Source organism: Anopheles maculipalpis, chromosome 3RL, assembly GCF_943734695.1.
Source record: "Anopheles maculipalpis chromosome 3RL, idAnoMacuDA_375_x, whole genome shotgun sequence".
NCBI lineage: Eukaryota > Metazoa > Arthropoda > Insecta > Diptera > Culicidae > Anopheles > Anopheles maculipalpis.
In genome coordinates this window covers 78,503,033-78,523,310 of record NC_064872.1, presented here as the reverse complement: position 1 = coordinate 78,523,310, position 20,278 = coordinate 78,503,033, and the positions used below count along the sequence as shown (strand labels likewise).

Below are 20,278 nucleotides of genomic sequence, written 5' to 3'. Positions count from 1 at the left end.
TTAAAGCTGTAAGTAAATAAAACTCCATTTAAGATTATCAGAAACCATTATTGCATAAAATCAAACACCTCTCTGCAGGCTAGTATGTGGTGATGTACGGGGAAAGCTGAAAGCATTTTTCGCGCGCATTGAGAATGTAAACAAGAAAAGCGGGCCGTTCGATTTGGTGCTGTGCGTTGGTGATTTTTTCGGTTCCAACCCGGAAATGGAAGTACTGCAGCAGTACAAAAACAACGTAAAGACAGGTAAACGAATAGTGAAGTTAGAGGTGATTTGATGTATAACGCTCTGATATTATTTGACCGTAGTTGCTGCACCCGTTTACATACTTGGTCCCACACGTCAGGAGCAGGCTGAATGCTACACGGGAACAGAGGATGGAGATATATGTACAAATCTTAGCTACCTCGGAAAGCGGGGTGTTTATACAACTTCCGGTGGTCTTAAAATTGCTTACCTTAGTGGTATTGCAAGCTCAGAGGGTAACACCGAGGGCAACAATGAATGGACATACGGTAAAGCAGACGCCATCGCTGTTCGTGATTCCTGCTTAGCTAGCAAGGCTAACATGGGAGATTTTAGAGGCATAGACATATTGCTAACATCTCAGTGGCCTTTCGGTATGCAGGAGAATGTAAAAGATAGTTCCAAGCTGGTTTCATGGCTAGCGAATGCCGTGAAACCAAGATACCACTTTTGTGGTTTAAATGATGAATTCTATGAATCTCCACCGTATCGGTAAGTTGGAAGCGATCCTCTGCAAACCACTTTCACTAACATATACATCCCATTTTGCTTTTAGAAATCTACCGGACAAAAACACCCAGATGGAACTGGCAACTCGGTTCGTTGGCCTAGCAAGCTTTGGTAATCCCGAGAAGAAAAAACACATCTACGCATTAAACATAACACCGGTAGAGAAAATGCGTGTGCTGGAATTGATACAAAAAACCACTGATGAAATCCCTTCTCCTTACACCGACCTATCGCTCCTAACGGAAACCGATAACAGAAACACCGGTGACAAAAAAGACGATCAATACTTTTACGATATGAATACGTACGATGATAACAATCGGCGAAACAAACGACGCTCCAATGATCCCAGCCAGGGCCAGAAGCGTGCCAGACCAACGTTCGATCAGGAAAAGTGTTGGTTCTGCCTGTCTGCCGGTAGTATCGAAAAGCATCTGATAATATCGGTTGGAGATCATTTTTATCTCGCACTTGCGAAGGGTCCAATCACCGAAACTCACATCCTTATCCTTTCCATCACACACATACAGTGTGCTGCATTGTTATCAGAACCACAGTGGACGGAATTGGTACGTTTTAAAAAAGCGCTCACCCAATTTTACGCCGATCGTGATCAGAAGGTGTTCTTTTACGAACGGAACTTTAAAACGGGCCACCTACAAATCAACGCTATCGGAATCGATGAAAACGTTGCTTGGAAGATACAGCACGTGCTGGAGGATAAGGGGGAAGAGTACAGTGTGCAGCTGGAGAAAGTGCCAACACTCAATGCTCCAACAGACCTACCGGAAAAGGGACCCTACTTCGTGGCGGAACTACCGGATGGGACGGTAATGCTGACACGACAAATGAAAGGATTCCCGTTGCACTTCGGGCGGGAGGTTATCTGTGCGGACAATTTGTTAAACTGCGAAGAGAAAGCGGACTGGCGGCAGTGTAACGGTACGAAGGAGGAAGAGGACGAGATGGTTAAAAACTTTCGTGAAAGTTTCAAACCGTACGATTTTACGGTATAATTATGAAGCGATCGATTAGCTGTTGTACATACAAGGGAAGAATTCATAAGAAATAAAACATTCAAAGAATTTTTTTTGAAACCTCCATCAATCGTTCAGAAAGAATTCGAAGCAAAATGGCTACTAGGCAACGCCAACATGATTCTACCTGTTTTATGCTACAAAGCAACCCCCGCTTTTGTCAGCCAAACGTTTTTCCCCGATTATCCGTGCGTTCCCGCATATCCGGTCTACACGCGTTTTTCTTGTGTGTTTTTCTTCATTCGTAGTGAAGATTTTACGCAGCTTACATACACATACTTTTGCTCTGTGCCGTGCGTGGCTTGTGCTTTGCCGTGCCGTGGAGAAGAAGCTCCGTCGAAAATCCGTCATCTATCTGGTAAGACAAGCGTTGGTGAAGGGGGTGCAGTGTGCCAGGAGGGTGGGAGTGGAGATAACATTTACGTGTGCGCGTACCACTGTGGGAAAACTTCACGCGTGCGTACTGTGATGCGGTGATGCACAACGGTGGTGTGTTCACCGTACATGTTCGCAGTTTCCCGTGCAAAATCGAGGTACGAGGAGGTCTGACGCTGTCGTCGCTGGTGCGAAAAGGTGTCTACACACAATTGTTCCCGGCCGTGATTGTTTCGGGTGAAATAGCTAAATACAGGTGTGTGTGCGTGTGTGAACGTGTGTGTGCAGGTGTGATTTTTGTTTTCTCGAGTGAAACCCATAATTCACAGCAGGAAATGCACAAGCACGGAGCAGTATCAGGCTGCCATTGCCGTGAACCCGTGGAGGGTAGGGGTTGATGGTTAAACACAAGGGGTGACTGCATACACGCCGCCATCAAAGGAAGTAGAGAGAGAAAAAACACGAAAGGGTGGCAGTAAAGGTGCGCGAAGAAGAAGTGTGAAAAAGAATGTATCGAACGGGGTGCGTGTGTGAAATGTCCCCGTGTGTTATCCTGTCTGTGTGCGTTGCAGTAGTAGTTCTATGCGTGACTCATCATCGGCAGTAAACTGTGTTGTTTCGGGGTTTTTTTTTTCTTTCATGTGTATTTTGTATTGTTGTTTTTGCATCGAAAGCGGTGTTTCTGCTGCTATTTGCAAGAGCTTCACATTGCCTGCCAATTGGTAGAGAAACCTCTTTTATCCCCTACCAGAAATCCTTCTCATTGCAGCACACACTGTACAAAGATGTACGTGTGTGTGTGCGTGCGCATTTTATCTTTCGAAACGCGGCACCTGAGCCACACGCACTCTAGGTCAAAGCAACCCATGCATACACACTTGTTTTGTTTGCCTTCAGTCAGGTCCGTGTAGTGTCCAATCTTCAACCCTCCTCTACACACGCACAAGTGGATACGTACGTGCGTGCGTGATTGTGGGAGCGAAATTAAAACCAGGTGTCTTCATTTTTTTCTCTTCAAAAAAACCTAATTACCCATCGAATTGAACAAGTGAAAGCAAACCATATCAAAAACTGCTCTCACAAGCGCATATCTTTGGCCGTTTCCCGTTAGAATGTCGAAGAAGCCAGACCTTGTCGTGCTGGTTTAATCGAACAGAAGCAGCAAGCACGGGTTGTGTTGGCTGCCACTGAAAGGGGGGTTTTTTCTTCATCGATCTGTGCCCGCATTACCAAACCTGTTTTACGAAAAAGGGGTGGAAGTGTAAAAGCAAAGAAAATGCACTCGATGGCGTAGTTGCGAAATTACTGCAAATAGTGAGAGGATCAATTGCAGTTTGGAAGCGATTCATAGCTCGATTTGCGTGGAGCGCACCAATACAGGCATGGAAAGCAATGAGTGTTGTTTGTGATGAAAACAATCAAATGTTTTGTCAGAACATCAAAGTATGCTGTGGTGCAAGAAAATTTGACAGGCCTGATTTGGAAGCAGCGTGTGGAAGTTCTTCAAAGTGAAAGGATTTTACGCCATCCCGATACACACCTGCTACGTATCGCTGTGAATACACACAATTTATGCTGTCCTTTCAGTAGTAGTGTTCGTGTCAGGGCATTGGTGTTCGTGCAAAGAACCATCATCATCGCTCCTTCCTGTTCGTCCTGTTTTACCCTTTGTACGTGCGGGTGTGTGTGCGTGCTAGCGACCATCCGAACTCATCAAAACTTTAGTGCTTTACATAAGGAAACAAACAAAACAACAGGATTGCATACATTTACCAGCGCTTCTTTGATGTGTGCCGCCTGTGCCTATTGTGTCGCTTGTTTTGTGTGTCTGTGAATGTGCATTGTGAAACCAAATGTAGACGAAGCTTACCACCCCACCAACACTTACGCCATCTGTCCAATGTGCGCCCCCCTGTAATTGTGTGGCTGGGATGGAAAATCCTCGCCTTCATTGTGTTGTTGTGTGTACTTTTGCTGATTAAAATCCTTTTATTTATTTCCCCTAGTGTTTGGGTGTGTGTGTGTGTGTGTGCCGCGTATATTTATCCAATGAAATAATAGTGTAAGTTTGTGCTTTTTTTTAAGGCCACCGAATAAGCAGAAAGAAGGATCCTTCCAGCTTGGATAGTGTGTGAGACGGGTTTAACAGTGCCGGAAGTTGATCTCTCTCTCTCTCTCCCTCTCTTAAGTGGGGATAGATTTCCCACTGGGTGTTCCCCCTCGGCATGGAATAACAGTGCGTCCTGCTAAAAAGGGAAGGCGTGTGTGCGTGAAGAAGTATTCGTCCTATTGATTTAGTTACTTGCAGCGAAGCCAGTGCAAGTGAAAATTTCTACCCACCGTACAGTTAAAAGACAACACAAGCTTCCCGGTGTCCTTACAAATAGGTGGAAAACCTTTGCGAAGTATTCCATTCCTTTGTGTACCGTCGTGTCGTATGTGTGTGTATTTGTGTAAGTGTGTGTCATTGTAGGGGAGTGGTATAGAACGTGTTTTGCTTCGAAAATAAGAAGCACAGTGTTTGTGTGAGTGTGTTGTGTTGTGCGTGTGTGTGTGTGTGGTGCGCACGGTTCGTAACACACAATAATGCCGGCAAAAGGATTTCTTCTCACGCTGCTAGTGCTGGTTGCTAGCAGCAGTTTCCATGGCCATCACCAGGTGAAAGGTGAAAAGTACGAGGACGAGGATGACTACTACGATTCAAGAGGTAAGTGCAAAATTCTATCTAATTTAACAATATTACCTGCTGATATTGACATGAGACTAGAACTCAGGACGGTCAAGGATGCAAAGGTTACGCGTGATCGCTCACGGCTACCACGGGGTCCGACTTGGAAGTTGTAGGAGAGCAATATTGTTCCAAACCATATCCCATTTTCAACGTAGGAAAAGTCTCGCTTTCTAATTAGTACATCGAAATTGTTGAAATTGTTTGATGAATGTAGGTCTTATTTTCGCATTTTGAAAATTTGTTACTGAAAGCTCAATATTCACCGTACTCTGATAGCGAATCCTCCTTTCGTCGCAATTAAGATTCTTTCATCCAGCCAACCAGCATAGAGAAGAGTGTATCATGAACGGTAGACGGTCTTCCTTTCGAGCGAATATTGAAAGCACAACCATCTCATTAAGGGGTGCAGCGATGGCAAGAGCGAGTGCCAGTTGCTACTACTACGTGTTACCTTTGCTATAAGAGGCCACTCGACTCGTTTCATATCCTGCCACCAACAGGATCTTTACTTCTGTTCACACCCCAAAAGCAATCACCTGTGCTATAAGTTGCTCATTACGCTTAAGTTGTTCCAGGAATCTCTGCATAGACGTTTTACTAAGGATGTTTGAAGTTGACTGCGAAAGTTGCGAATGGCGTATGAAGGTGGCGTTATTTTACAAGCAACTTTACAATGCTTTCCAACATGTCTTGGAAAAATAGATAGTACGTGATAAAACGATAATTATTTAATATTTAACAATACGCATTCTTTGTTTCAAGTGGGTGGTACGCTTTACAGCTTTTAGCGTCTGCCACGTGTGTGTGATAAGCGGTGGAACGTCATTTTGTTTTTGCACTCGCTTATCAGTGTCCATCTCTGTCGCCACTTTCTGAAACGACGCTGTTGTTTGCTATTTGCACCACTCGCGAACTAAAGTTTTGAAGTGTTGCTGGCATTGAATTTTATGTTCCCTCTATCGGGTTGGACATTTTTAACCCACATCTAACCATCCAGGACTGACAGGTACGTTGACAGTTGGCGAACGGAAAGAATCCCGGGTGAGGAATACGTTGTATCCTGTATGATTTTACTTTTTGTGTTCCTCTAAATGGAACCGAAAGAAAGTTTTTCCCTTTTCGATCTATTGCTTTGTTGTGTTCTTTTTTCCTTCTTCTTCTTAATGTGATGTAAAAGAACATACACAGCACTCCATTATAGTGTCACTCACACCCGGGGGGCTGTATACGGCGATGACACTGACAACAGACGACACTGTGCCGTCGTGCTATTTATTCTCAATCTAAATTCAGTCAACCAAATTGAAATTCCAACCAGCCCTGCTAGAAGTGTTGTGTTCGAAGGGCTAATGCAGGTCCCCCTTCTAAGATGAGTTCTTGGTAAAACTCGGGTCTACCTAAAATCGCGACTGGCATGTGAGTTTTCTTCTTCCCCTTATGCTCCAGAGTGTGTGTGTGCTCTTTTCTTCGTGTCATATTGTTTCGTTTCATTTGTACGAATGTCCTTCCAACGGTTCCAAACCCGGTGGTGCTGCTAGCTACGGCAATCCGGTACATAAAACAAAACGAATGAGGGCAGGTCGTTGAATGTTTTGAAACATTAGCCCTTATTATTATTCTATGTTTGTTACGTTACAGTAAAGAGGAGGTTTTCAATTTCTGGAACACCACAGGCATTGAAAATGATTTCTCGTTCAAATTGAAGTGCTTTTTTTCCACTCATACCTGTCCCACAAATATCCAGTGCCTAATATGGAACATAATACTCGATTCAAAATGTTTCGTACTTGTATGTTTGACCTATCAAATCGCAACTTGCTGCGACAAACCCGTTGAAATCTACCTCACGGTTCAAATGCGAGAGTTATCGATCCATATGGGTGCGTGTGTTTGGTCCCGATTTGGTCGATAATCATTGACCCGCCTTCCAGCAGCGTTCCACATGCAGTGATGTGTAAAATAAGCTTCGCTTTGCTATTTCTTTTCGATTCTCCAACATTAAACAATTATTCACAATACCGTGTAATTATGATGTCCTTGCCTTCGCTCAATGGGAGTAATAGTTATTATGATCGGATCCTGACCAACTCCGCACGAGAAGTTTAACCTTTTGATGGCGATAAATCTTACCCGCAATCAGGATTAGTCCGTAAGACGGGGACGACCCAGTTTTGCGCTCCACTGAGCACAAACATCCTCCCCTTCCCTAGGAATCGGGTTTTTCGTTGCAGGAAGGCACGTCTTGATCGGGTCACGAAGCACGGAGGTATCATTATTAATCCGCCAAAGACGCATAAATTGCATCCATACTGGCGTTACCAACGTTTCGCGTGCCTCCAAACCGTCCGGTGTCGACCAGTCAACTGAAACAATGGATCCTTAACGTACGCTTTTGTGTGCTTCTCCTGCACTTTCCACCCACAAAGCCTCCAGGTTTCTACCCCCATCAATTTCTTCATGATGAAACATCGAGAACTGGCAATTCATGATGAGAGGATTCCTTTCGATTTCTCGATTGATTGTATTGTATGTGTGTGCTTTCTTTATGCCTTCGAAGGCTTTTCATCTTTGATATATGTACAGTGTTGGACAAAACAAGTGCAACCAATCAATCCCGATCATGAAACCTAACATTGTAGGAGCAAAATAATTCAATTGTGAGAAATATGTTTTTAAGTTGTCAGAAACGCCACTTTTCTTGTTTATGTAGCAAAAAATTCCTTATATAGACATAAAAGTTCATGTAAAAATAAATAAATAAATACAAAAATCAACGTTTTCCTCCTAGACAAAACAAGTGCAACTTCGCGTGTTGTTTGCCAAATTTAAATTGGCTCTCAATATTTCGTTGCATAGACTCGATCAGGTGATCAATGGAATTTTGTTTAGTTGCTGCCCACGCCTTTTATTTTTTATTTCTGCAAACAACTGATCCTTGCGTCGAACATCTTCACAATCAACTTGCGGATTCACGATATCCTACAGGTTCATCACCATGATTTCATTATCCTTAAACCACTGTTAGACCACTTTGGCTGTGTGCTTGGGATGGTTGTCTTGTTGGAATATTTGCATTTTAATGGCAATATTGCATTCAGCATAAGGCCACATAAAATTTTGCTAGATGTTCATTATTCCATCGATTTGATGAATTGGGCCAAGACCGTTCGCAGAAAAACATCCCAAGACCGTTACATTGCCTCCGCCATAACGTGGATCTAAGCGTTTTCCAGCTTGTCGACGTACACGGCAAATCCCGTTACTTTCAAAGATGTTGAACTTCGACTCATCACTGAACAGAACCGTCCGCCCATTTCTGCTCATCGCAGTCAATATGACACAATCTCATATTGACTGCGATGAACAAAGAAATCGTCAGTCTGACTGACCTTCTTCAATAATTACTAACGTATAGTTACCGTGTAATGTTAATTAATAATAAAAAAAGAATACTTTTTTTCGGCAAACGAATATTTTTCCAACGTAAAATAACGTTTTTAAATGATTCTATAGTATAATAGTTCAAAGAAGCGAGAAATTGCAGTTGTTTTGACCAGTCCAAAATGATTCTTGTCCACAAAACACTCGCTGAGATCTGTTAATCTGACAGCTGATTGCTGCAATAGCACATGTAGCAAACATCTAGACTCCTTAACCGTCAACTGCAGTAAGTGTCCCGTTTTCTATTTAATAAAATTTGAGTTGCACTTGTTTTGTCCAATACTGTGTATATGCGTGCAAAACCGTCTGCTAAAAGCTCACTTGAGCATCGATCCACCCACGCAAATCCCAACCGAGCGAAGGAGGTTGAGAATTTGGGTTCCTCGCAGTCCAGAGATCTAGTCGATACCGGGGAGAAGATGATGATGACTCCATTCGTGTGATTGAGCCGCTGTGTTGCCGATTGGTGCGCACATTGCTTATGCGATAGATACCTTTGAGGAATCGCAAACCTTGTGCCTGTGTGTGAGTATGTAGTCATCGCGAATGGCCAAGACTCACTCACAGCAAGTAACAGACCTGTGATGATTCAGGCTGATGAGTGGTTTTGGCGTTTTATGGCTTGAAACGTTTATGGGATCAACATGTGTGGAGGTGCATTTATAGCATGGCTTTAACTGCTTTTTACCTTGTGTGTGTTCGTTTGTCAAGCTACCAAATATTTGCATATTTCTGTATTAAAATTTGAATTTAAGAAATTGACTAAACTTCTTTTACAGTGATGTCAGCACCAAGTCGTTGGCAGTCCGTCATACTGTATCCACATTGCCACAGTTCTCAAAACAAGCAATTCGAATCGATTGAATCCATCTGCGAAGGTGCGATATTTGATCGTTTGTTGGTTGTGTATTTTATAAAGCTACACTCTTGCAATCCTGCTTCGATTTGTTTAGTTCAACTGCTCCGTCGATTGGCAATCGTCTCTGTACGCTCATTGTAAGATGTACACTTCGCCATTGGAGAGGTTTGCTATTTACATTCACCAGGAAAAGATGGTTGGGTGTGTGGAATTTAAGATAGGAGTGAACACTGGCAGGCGAGTTTCGTTTGCATGCACTGCACGACATTACCGTCGATGAGCACTCTATAAGGTGGCTTTAAATGCATGGCTTTGTAAGGTTGGGTTTGAACACAGCTTGTGGCAAAGCTTTTTCATCTACATCGATTTGTGGTGTTTGTCTGAAGCCGGTGACGCATATCGTGATGAATGTGGTTTTATTTTCATTTCAATCTTTCAAGGATTTCAACGAAGGCTCGTAGGAAACCTGGCGCATTTGTTCATTTATGGTGCGATTTTTTTTGTTATCCTCGACTCGGTACAATTTATTAGAGCTGTTTGCGTTCATTATACATTGCCTTATTGAGTTAAAAATAGTTGTATTTGTAATGGTTATCAATATGCTTTTAATAGATCAATTTTAACTCAATTGATTTATATGCAATATTTGATTATTATATACTGATCATCTCATACAGGTATACGAAATTCGAAGGACGCTTTTGAGCGTCATAAACAGATATCGGAGTCTATGATGATCTAAGCCAGTTTTTTTAAATATGTGTTTTGACGTTACGCGACTACAGATGATTGCTTGCTCACCATGCAAACTGACAGTTAACACTAACCTGCGGCAGATGCACGGAAAATTGTTTGTTTTGATCATTTTCGAGTTTGTTTGACAAGGTCAGCTGATGTCAACGATGCTCTTTAAAACAAACAAATTAAAACATTTGTTTTTTACTTTTTAACGCTGTTATGACACTGTTATGTAGCTTTGTGCAGCTGCGCGTTAGAGTTTATGCCAATTTTAATCAATTATTTTAAAAATATTTCAAGTTTATCATGCTATAAGTAGCCCACTTGTCATATTCATACATCAAATGTCAAACGCTTAGTGATGCGATTGCTTAAGATAGGGCCAGACGGAGCGTACTTGTAGAAAGGGACAACTACGCGGATCTACTATTGTGTCCGAAAAGTAAGGAAACATTGCGTATGTTACAAAAAGCCTACGAGGAAAAATCTATGTCGAAGAAAAATGTGTACAAATGGTACAGTAATTTCAAGAATGGCCGTGAGAAGGTCGAAGACGAGGACCGTCCGGGGAGACTCCATCCACCTTGACCGACGACGTCCACGTCGTTCAAATCAAGGATTTGGTGGTCAACAATCGTCAGTTGACGATACGAGACCTTGCGGAAAGTGTTGATATTTCCAAAGCCTCGGTCAACATCATCTTAAAAGATGTTTTGGGTTGAAGCGGGTGAAGGCTCGCCTGGTGTCATTGAGGGAGTTTTTCGCGACAACTGGCACCCATATTGTTCTGCAACCGTAGTATTCACGAGATTAGTATTGCACCAGCCGGCTTCTGGCTGTTCAACAAGCTAAAACGGCCGCTTCGGGGACGCCATTTTGACACTATCGAGGAGATAGAAGCCACAGCGACGGCGAAACTAAAGGACATCCCAGCATCCGCGTTTTCCACCTGCTTCGAGAAGTGGGAGAAGAGGTGGAAGAGGTGCATTGCATCGGAATAACTCTCGGAATAACTGCATCGGAAGGGGATTACTTCAAGGGTGATGACCTTCATGTGGCCTAATAAAAAAACCATTTAAGAAAAAAACGCCAAGTCCCTTTATTTTTCGGGCACAGTAGTATTGTTCTCGGCGGCCCGGTGGTAGAGGCGACTGCGGGCCGATGTATGCGGGTTACCAGCCGGCGACGCGGATGACGGATAAGGAATGTGATAGTTAGAACCGGTAGGTTTAGGAGTTGTACTGCTGACGACAAACATTCAACACATAATTTTAATTATAATAATTGTAATGTTTTATAATGACTGAGTATAGCAATACGACGGAGATGGCTTTAGCGTTCGGCTTTAGCTGAATACTGAGCTGAGCCGTGATTAAGCAAGGCAATTCCTTCGTGATTGTGTACACTTACGCTGTGTACATGCAGTACAGTACAGTATTTTTACAAACAGTAGAAAGGGAGAGTAGAAAGCAATCACACCAAACAATTCAATATTCAGGTAGTACAAGATAAACGTCGTCAAGTGGCGTCAAGTAAAATTGCATTCATATAATTTATGTTCAAAATCAGTTTACAACAACATAAGTTCTCTCGTTATTATTAATAATCTTTGAAGTATATCTTCACGTAACAAAATAACTACGAACTGTAATTTAAAAAAAAAACCGTATAGATCAGCATATGATAACCACTTTAATTTTCGTACAGATGTTTCGATAATATCTCTCTTTCTGTGCTCGATATGCTAAAAATTGAGAATACGTAACCGTTAACCTAATTCTGAAACATTTCCCACTTTTTTTTCTCACTGAATCGCGCGCTCATGTGAAAGCACTAAGTTTTCTATGCTTATCTTAATGCGTTTTCGCGAAAAAAGAACCGCCAAAGTATGGGGAATAAAATCCTCATTTGCAATCCAATTGCATTGGCAAGATTACTGCACACTTAGTGCGCACACACACACACACAACAGAGTAAGGGCATACAACCTTGCCGCCGTAGTTTGAGTTCGTTTAGGTAAAAAAGAAAGCTGAAAATAAAAGAATATTGCAGTGGTGTTGAACGTGCAATATAGCAATAGTAAGCGAAGCAAAAATACCACCAGAGAAAGCAAGAAAAGAACCTTCTGGATGAAGGGGAAAACCCCCACCATGCAAATTGTAGGTACTGAAGGTACGAAGGATTAAGACCAAACCCCGTATACCAAGCGGTTTCTAGGTGCTATGAACGTGTGCCCAGTACGCTTCGTTACATCCAATGCGCTTACGCCCGCTTTTTTACATCCAGAACGAGGGTGCAATGTATCGCGTCGAATTGCTTTTTTGTTTGTTTGAATGTTGGGCTCTTGTGGCCGTCTGTGGCTGCAGGTTCTTATCTTTATGTGCATCGTTTTGGGTACCGATCTATGGTACCAGCAGCAGCAAAACCGCTCGAAATTATCAAATTGCACACGATACACACATACACCAATACAACAACTGGCAAATCCTCTGCCAAAAGCTCAATCTTCCATCCCTTAACCCGCCCCCTTATTATGCACTCTCGGCTTTCCGACTGTATCGGCTTTGTTCTGTCGCATTTTCGCTCCCGGCTCCCGGCCAAATGATTTTTGCGTGGTCGAATGTCGGTATTTCTCCATACCCAGTGTGAAGAAACAAGGATCATTGGCTCTAGAAAACAGCTGGTCGATTTTTGGGTGCTTTTTCCCAACAACAGATGGCTGCTGAATATTCATAGACCATAGAAAAAATAACAAAAAGGGCTGACCGACTCGAGAACATCTTTTGCCAACTGTATGCGCTTCGGTGGTGGTTGCTGTCAGCCACTGCTCATTATTATTTACTTCTTTCCCTACTACCCCGGACAGAACGCTCTGTCCTTTTTTGTAGATCCACTCGTAATTGTACTGATTGAACCGAAGGAACATGACCCCCCCCCCCCCCCCCGCCATGCTCCGGTATTTGCAAAGGGAAGCTCACGTAGCATATTGTCCTTTGTGTGACTGTCGTGGTACTTTTTCCCCTGTTTTCGGATCGTCCTTTTTGTTTTGCTCTGCTAAATGCAAAGTTATTGATTCGATAACGATGATTTTGTGCCGGTTGTCATCGTCGACTGTTCTGTCACCGACGCTCCTGCTGCGAACGAAATGAATGCCTCAATGTTGTCTAAGCGCGCTACTTGAGCATTCATTCGATAAAGTGGAAATGTTGACGTTTTAGTCTGCCCTGGCCCAGCTAGATTCGGGCCACTTATCGGGAAGGATTTTCATGTCGAGAAGGAAGAAATAAATACGCCTCGTTTATTTCCATCATCTGTACCAATATCGTCGTCCACTGGTGAAGTAGTTTTATTGCTGGATGGACTTGGCTTAAATTAGACCACTTGCATTAGGAAATCTTGAACTCGAAAACAGGAAGTCAGTTTTGCTTTGCAAAGAAGCCATTTATAGAAGGTTGTACTGCCGGAACGTAATGAAACTTGCCCCCCCCCCCCCCCCCCCATGTTTAGGAAGTCACATTCAGTTTTGAAGTTAAACCATTGCTCCCGAGCGCCGCCCCGAGGTGGAAGAAGCCGTCGTCAAATAGTGTGTTGGCGTGCAAAGAGATTAGATCACGATTTTTGACTATTTTATGCAAGATTTCTTGGTCCAGGAACAGCTCGGTGGTAGAGGTTGCAGTGGTATCAGTCTTCACAAGGCAGAGCCGGTGTTCAAATCCTATTCGGACCCTTCCCCCATTACATGGTATCTGTAAGTTTAGTAAACCAATGGATGGTCCGCGTGACGTTGGCTGTTATTCATAATTCTGGTCTAATAATGGAAATTATTTTTCAAAGTGTTCTCCAGCATGATTAACACACTTTTGGATGCGCTCAAACCAATTGTTGAAGCACTTTTCGCACTCTGATTGCGAGACCTCCAAAAATGTGTTTTTGAATGCTTCAACAGGATCTTCTGGAGACAAAAATCGTTGACCACGTATTTGTTTCTTGATGTGCGCGAATGAAAAGAAGTCACTGGGTGCCAAATCAGTGCCATCAATTCGACGTTTTGGCCGGTGAAATAAGCGATGGTTTGAGCCCCGATGTGTGAGCCAGCTCGCATTGTCATGGTGTAGAATAATCCGCCTTCCGTTGTTCGTTTTTCGATTTTTTCCGAAGACTTCACCCTTTTTACAGTCAGGTGTTTGTGCAAAATATTGTTTATGCTGGTGGAAGAAATGCTTAAAGATGCCTCTTGTGCGATTAGATCTTTAACAACATCAATGTTCTCAGGCAAAACGGCCGTTTTTGGACGATCTACTCGAAATTCGTCTGTGAGCGAGCTTCGGCCACGATTAAATTCATTATACCAGTTCTTAACAGTGCTATATGATAGTGCTTCATCACCATACAAAGATTTGAGTTCTTCTAAGCAGTCTTGTCTTTGAATAGTCCACGTCGAAAGTTGTGAAAAATGATCGCACGAAAATGTTCACGAGTCAATTCAAATTTTTTGGTAAACATCACAAATAATGGTCGTACGTCAAAACGTTGTGAGTGTGATTATGCTCCAAAATGTCAAGCTTTCGAACAAAAATATCAGATTGCATCTGGCAATACTTCTTGTTGTGCCTAGGCCAGAAAGATATGAAGCAGCCCACGTAGGACGTTAAGCCAAAAACAAGAAGACTTTTGGTCCTCTGTTAGTACATCAGTCGAAATTTATTTGTACGCTCACGTATATCTACGTTATTCCGTTAATTATTCCTACTAACAAATTTAACTAAAATCAATAAATTATCTCAACCGTCTCTGCATGAGATGTATCACAGCGATAGGAATGACATCATTTACCATGAAATAAATCGCTCTGATCTCACGCTTCCCTCTGAGCATAGTTTAAAGCATCATTTTCGCATTACTCACATCGCATTCTACGACGCAACGACGTGTTGTTGGCGTGCAATCAATCCATTCCTAGCCCGAAGGGTAGGATGCAGTAATACTCGTATACCACCGCCACAACACGTAACCGAGTCCTGTCAGTGTCAGTGAGAGGTACTGATTATTCTGGCATTAGCGGCCAAAGAACCCCGTTACCGATTACAAACCGATGCATGTGAGACGATGGCGTATTCTCCGGTTTGCGCGTTGCTGCTACTGCAATTTTGTGAACAGTTTCCTATCGGAGCGAAGAATCTCCGTGCATGGCTCCTTGGTCTGATACGGTGTATCCTTTAACGCGCTGATGAGGCTAAAGTTCGATCGATCCTGGAGAGAAGTTTAGGTCGTGTTAAGGCCCCTTAGGAACGTACGTTATGGCTCACACAAGGTACACATATGTGTGTGATTTGCCGTGTGTTGTAGGCACAGATTAGTCACGTTTCGTGCCACCGACTTTTTTGCGAGGAGTTTGTGCAAGGTTAGCATATCTGATGTTGGAAATTGTTGGCGATTCTTGCCGGGTGCAGATAATACCCGAGCTCTGTGCAAGGTCAAATTGGGCATTGGGAAATTCTTCTTGGGCATTCTTCTTCTTGCTTTAATGACCTTCTAAGGTCACACTGGCCATCTAATTGCTTACTAGACTTGCTGATAACCACGTAGTTGAACAGTTAGTCCTCACTACAGGGGAAACCAGTCCGAATGGGATTAGAACCCCGGTCCTGCCGACGCCGCTACCATCTAACCACCCTATTCTGACCCGTCGTATTATCTAAATCTGATGTTTTTGACGATGATGAGAAAATATGCAAGATAGCTTTTAACAATCCTTCATCAAACACACAAACTTATTTTCTCCACACAATGAGCGTTCTGTGGAGTGTAGTAAAGAGGAAACGGAACCACTTTTAGGAAATTGAAATGCAATTTTCTTCGTAACACCATCAACCGCAAAATATCCACAAAAACGGGCAGAAAATTGTGCTAAAGTTTGGTACACGTGCGTGTTCTCTCCATCTCTTCTTTCTCTAAGAACCACCGCTCTTTGCCACAGGGGTCTCCTTTATTGATGTTAATAATTGCAATTTTAATTACAAACTTCGCTCTCTTTCACTCGATCCACGATCCGCTACAGGGGGTACGCCTGTGTTCGTCAATTAGATCCTCCTTTTTCAGGCGACACATCAAAAAATCCCCCCTCCCCGCCCCCCAGGGGGGCAATCGCACGCTTTTCCCACCCGCCGGCACTCGTGTGCCGGCTTTAAAGGGTGACTTAAGTCAACAGCTACAAGCACCCAGGTTCCGGCGAGCCTTGCGTCTCGGCAAAGAAAACCATTCAGCGGCTCTCGGCTTAAGCACTCCCCAAAGACAAAGTTGCGTTGCTCCGATCTCCAGGCAACTCGGCAATGATGTTTTCGGTTTTTGTATTATGGTTGTTAAAACTTTCTAGTCGAGAAAAGGTTGCCTGTTGGTGGTGGCGTTTGCTAGACGTAGAGTATTTTCGGTACAAGCTGAAACCGGTAGATGAGGTGCAGACTGGTGCCTGTCCCTCAAGGATGCTAGCAGGAGTTGATGGAAAATGCGGGATTAAAACCTGCACGAGACAGAAGTTTCCTGGCGGATGAGCAGGATTTCGATAATTGCTGTCGTAAACAAGCAAACGTGTGTTTCCCTTACTCTAAGGACCTCCCCCGGTCTATGTGACACACAAAGCAATTTCCATACGCAGTTGCCTGCTTGATTTGATTCTTTTTGTGCTTTGATGTTGGTCTTAGTGATTGGAGGAAAGTTTAAACATTGCAGCAGCCATTTGCATCATTTTCACATATTCTGCAGGGCAGGGAGTCACTTTATACGGACGCTGCCTGCGCTATGTGCCTGATAAGCAAAAGCTCTCTCGTTGCCCCAAGCCGGACGATATCCGTGTAGATACACCTCGCCAGCTTTTGAGCTGGAAAATTGTGGTTAAATTCGTTCATTAAAAATCGAACCGAAACAAGAGATACTTCTGCAAAAAGAGTCTTGGGGGAACAATTTTGCGGTGCTGTAAATGGTGCTTCTAATTCGGGTTAATAATCAAAAGTTTTCCCACTTGTCGGAATGGATGCTACTGCGAGAGAGGGATATTGAACATAAGCCGAACGGTGGAATGTGACGACGCTCGCAAAGTGATCCAGTTTTCAGGCAGGACAAGAAGAAGAACTTTTTCTGTTGCTATTTTAGCTGAAATATAATCCCATTTCTAAGGTTCGTTTCGCAAACAAATCTTCCTCATTATAGCGAGCTCAAACATGAGAAGGATGGTTCGCTAATCTTGTGCTAAATACACGGTGAACAACGTCTCTACAACACTGTACACAAAAAGCCTGCCGGCAACAGTTGTGCCTTGTTTTTGGGGCATGGTTTTTGTTTTTGTTTAGATGCTTTATTTTTTCCAAATTTTTCTTCACTCTTACAAAAACGCTTTACCTCAGGAAGTGTGTGTGTGTGCCCGAGATTGTTCCCGACGAAAAATACAGATGTACAATCGTGCGCTGGCATTGAAAATCGTTCAGCAAATTTTGTCCGTGCTGTTTGTTTCTGGAGCGATGATTTGCTCGGAAAACAAACTTCCCAAACAAAGCTTAAAATGCAGATTTAAAACATGCCTGGTCTGCTTCCCTCACAACTTTTTTTTGCACAGAATGCGATGATTTCGCGATTCGGTGTGTGGCGCGGTGGGCATTTTACAACTTCCGCAAACTTTGGAGTGTAACTTCCAAGTAAATCGTAAGTTCGCCAAAGAAACAGGGCTCTCGATGCTTTTAAAGAAAAACCGATCCCAGTACAACACAAGCGGGAGGGACATTTGAGAGGCTCTTCGACGAGGGCCCCAAGGAACGTTCTGAAAGAGGTGCCGGGCATCTTGTTTTGGCCGTGAGTGGTAGTGGTAATAGAAAATTTCAACACGAATTCTTGTGCCAAAGTTTTGCACAAAACATTCCCAGTTTTGCCGAGTTCCCGGTTGCGTTGAAGAATGTTGAGATGTTGGGTAGAATGAAATCCACTTAGCGTTAAGATGATATGATGGAGAAATCGAGACAGAAGGAACAAGCATCGAGAGAAGAACGCCTTAAGGCACCGAGCGTGTGATGAAATCTTACGTGAAACTAAAAATTGTGCCGAACAGGAATCAATTAGCGCGAAATGGCGTACTCTTGCAAAGTTTTCCACTAGACCTACGGTGGGCATAGTAAAGGACGAACAAAAAAGCGTTGAAAAATGAACCGGATGTCGGTGGTCTAATCTTTGTTTGAAGATGCTGGTTTCTACGCCTTGTCATGGTCACTTTATGTGAGGATTATGTAAGTGATCTTTGCTTGCGAAAAGTTTCCTTTCTAAATATTGCTGACAGCTGCAGGACAAGGTTCACTGTTGTCTTCTTCCGATAGCTTTATTTACTTTGTTTGATTGAAATGTTCGGGGATCAATATCCCATATTGAACCTGCCAAACAGATGATTCATTATCCGCCCATACCGTCGGCTGTTTATTAGGCAATTGCTTTGCTTAAAAAAGGGATATCATAATTGTAAACTATCAGAGATGATTCTTAAATCAAAGAAGGATCTTCATTATCTTCAGCACACTGATCTATTCTTAGTAGATAGAGGCTACAGCTTGGGCCACTTGTCAAGCACCTTTGGTTGGTTATGGACTAACTGCACTCCTCTCCAATCGATGGCTCCTAAACAGAAATATTATACGGTCAGCGGAAGGTCTTAGAGATGACCCAGGAAGTCCTACAAAGTTTCAGCTACCTCGCTACATGTACAGAAGATACACACAAGAGTACTAACAGTCAATTGTTTGTATAGTAACTTATTTGACAACTACGCCACTGAAATCATCTATAACGTCTGACGAAAGGAAAGGCTGTGCAGAAAATAATCCGCACTCCGGTCAAAGTTGAAGGACATGGCAAAAGGGTCGTTACATTTGCTGTATCTGAAAAAAAGACGAGATTCTTGGAGATTTTTGATACAAATTTGTTCCTGAATCTCTAACCAAAATGTTGGCCCTTTTGCTTGGATCTTCATTTGCTTGCCCATCATCAAAAATCACTTCGGAATAAGTTCCTACACGCTTTACTTCACTTTGCACACCTTGTTACTACATGAGAGCTAAAACTAAAAACTCTACCTCTGTGAGTCCGTACCGTATCCCGTCAGAATGCAGCGCAAAAGTGGTCGACCTTTGCCTTACCGCCCCCCCCCCCCCCCTTCCCCCATTCCAAGAATGCCCCTTTTCCAGCAAGAAACAAAAGTAACTGCTCTCACGAGGAAAGGTCTGTTGGAGTTCTACGAAAACTTGAGCGGTGTTGTCGGTGTCCATTTCATATTCGCACCACTCCCACACTCAAGGCACACACACACACGGGTATTAAGGGCATAGAGTACTGTTGCACATTTGACGGTGGAGCAAACTTTTTCCTTCAGGATGACCCTTACGCCCCGTAGCGAAAGTTAAATGGAAAGCGACAAGTTTGCCCAAGACGAACGAACATTCGCCGGATCGTTCCCGGTAGTGTACGTTGGGAAGAAGTGGCCAGTAAAAAAAGACCTAGCAAGTGGGGGTGGGGGGGTGGTGGTGTAATCGTTTTTTTCTTTTTCTTTCTTGTAACATAGTTGGACGTACACGCTGCTTTCGACGATCCGTACGCGTGTGCCACAATGTTACTACATTGGCACATTTTTTTTTTAATCTTTCACCTCTTTTGGTTAGTTAAACTCTCTTTCTAAACTCATCTCCATCATATCCTGTTGATGGAAATTTGCCAGAAATTACCCTTTATAATAGAGTTTTTAAAGTTTACCTCATTTTTAACACTTTTCTGTTTGTATGCTATCAAAAAGGTGGATCAACTTCATTCTTGACTAACAATAAACGCAAAATTTAGAAACCTTTTTTCCCTTTTGGAGGGTCAATAATGATAAAAAAAATCCTGTAAACGATATTTTTGTGGAGCTGTAAAAAAATATTCTCAACAAAGAACATAATTTAATTTGCGCAGTATCCCTCTTTGTATGTGTGTACGGACGTTTTATCTCCTTCTCAATGCCATTTGTGTCGATTTTTCGCAACTCTCGCCGCATAATAAATGGACCGCCGAGAATCAGGGTCTCGGAGATGGACATAAATCATCTCAAGGTTGGTAAAAAAATGGGTTGTTAAACAAAAAAGAAAAACCTTCAAAATTGGCACCGGTTTCCGTGCGGCCTCTGATCGAGTATCCTGCGGGATTTAATAATAATTCTCACAACGATACTGCCCGGGCACCACCACAAAGCGTTTTTGAGGCAAATGGTTTGCAATAAAAATTAAAAAATGGAAAGATAAGAGCGCGAGATGGAACCCATCCGCGCTCCGCACGTTCGGT

The 20,278-nt window shown here is 43.0% G+C and overlaps 3 protein-coding genes across 3 annotated transcripts in view; 2 read left to right on the top strand and 1 right to left on the bottom strand.

Annotated features, from left to right (window-relative positions):
• Window positions 1-20,278, bottom strand: part of LOC126562251 (tubulin alpha-8 chain-like) — a 395,370-nt gene that overhangs the window by 16,704 nt on the left and 358,388 nt on the right. The window lies entirely within an intron of this gene.
• LOC126562165 (CWF19-like protein 1 homolog) lies at window positions 85-1,774 on the top strand. The gene is made up of 3 exons (XM_050218594.1): window positions 85-245; window positions 309-738; window positions 803-1,774. The coding sequence occupies exons 1-3, from the start codon at window positions 206-208 to the stop codon at window positions 1,770-1,772; spliced, it is 1,440 nt and encodes a 479-aa protein (XP_050074551.1). The 5' UTR covers window positions 85-205; the 3' UTR covers window positions 1,773-1,774.
• LOC126561519 (calsyntenin-1) overlaps window positions 4,754-20,278 on the top strand; it is a 101,278-nt gene continuing 85,753 nt past the window's right edge. Inside the window, exon 1 of the mRNA XM_050217717.1 lies at window positions 4,754-4,875. Within this exon, the coding sequence (XP_050073674.1) occupies window positions 4,755-4,875 (121 nt within the window). The 5' untranslated portion in view covers window position 4,754. The remainder of the gene's footprint in view (window positions 4,876-20,278) is intronic.

Excerpts from the sequence above, each read along its gene's own strand:
- LOC126562165 (XM_050218594.1), top strand. The coding sequence starts at position 206 with ATGGAAGTACTGCAGCAGTACAAAAACAACGTAAAGACAG. Across the intron at positions 246-308 it reads CAAAAACAACGTAAAGACAG|TTGCTGCACCCGTTTACATA; the intron begins GTAAACGAATAG and ends ATTTGACCGTAG. Across the intron at positions 739-802 it reads TATGAATCTCCACCGTATCG|AAATCTACCGGACAAAAACA; the intron begins GTAAGTTGGAAG and ends TTTTGCTTTTAG.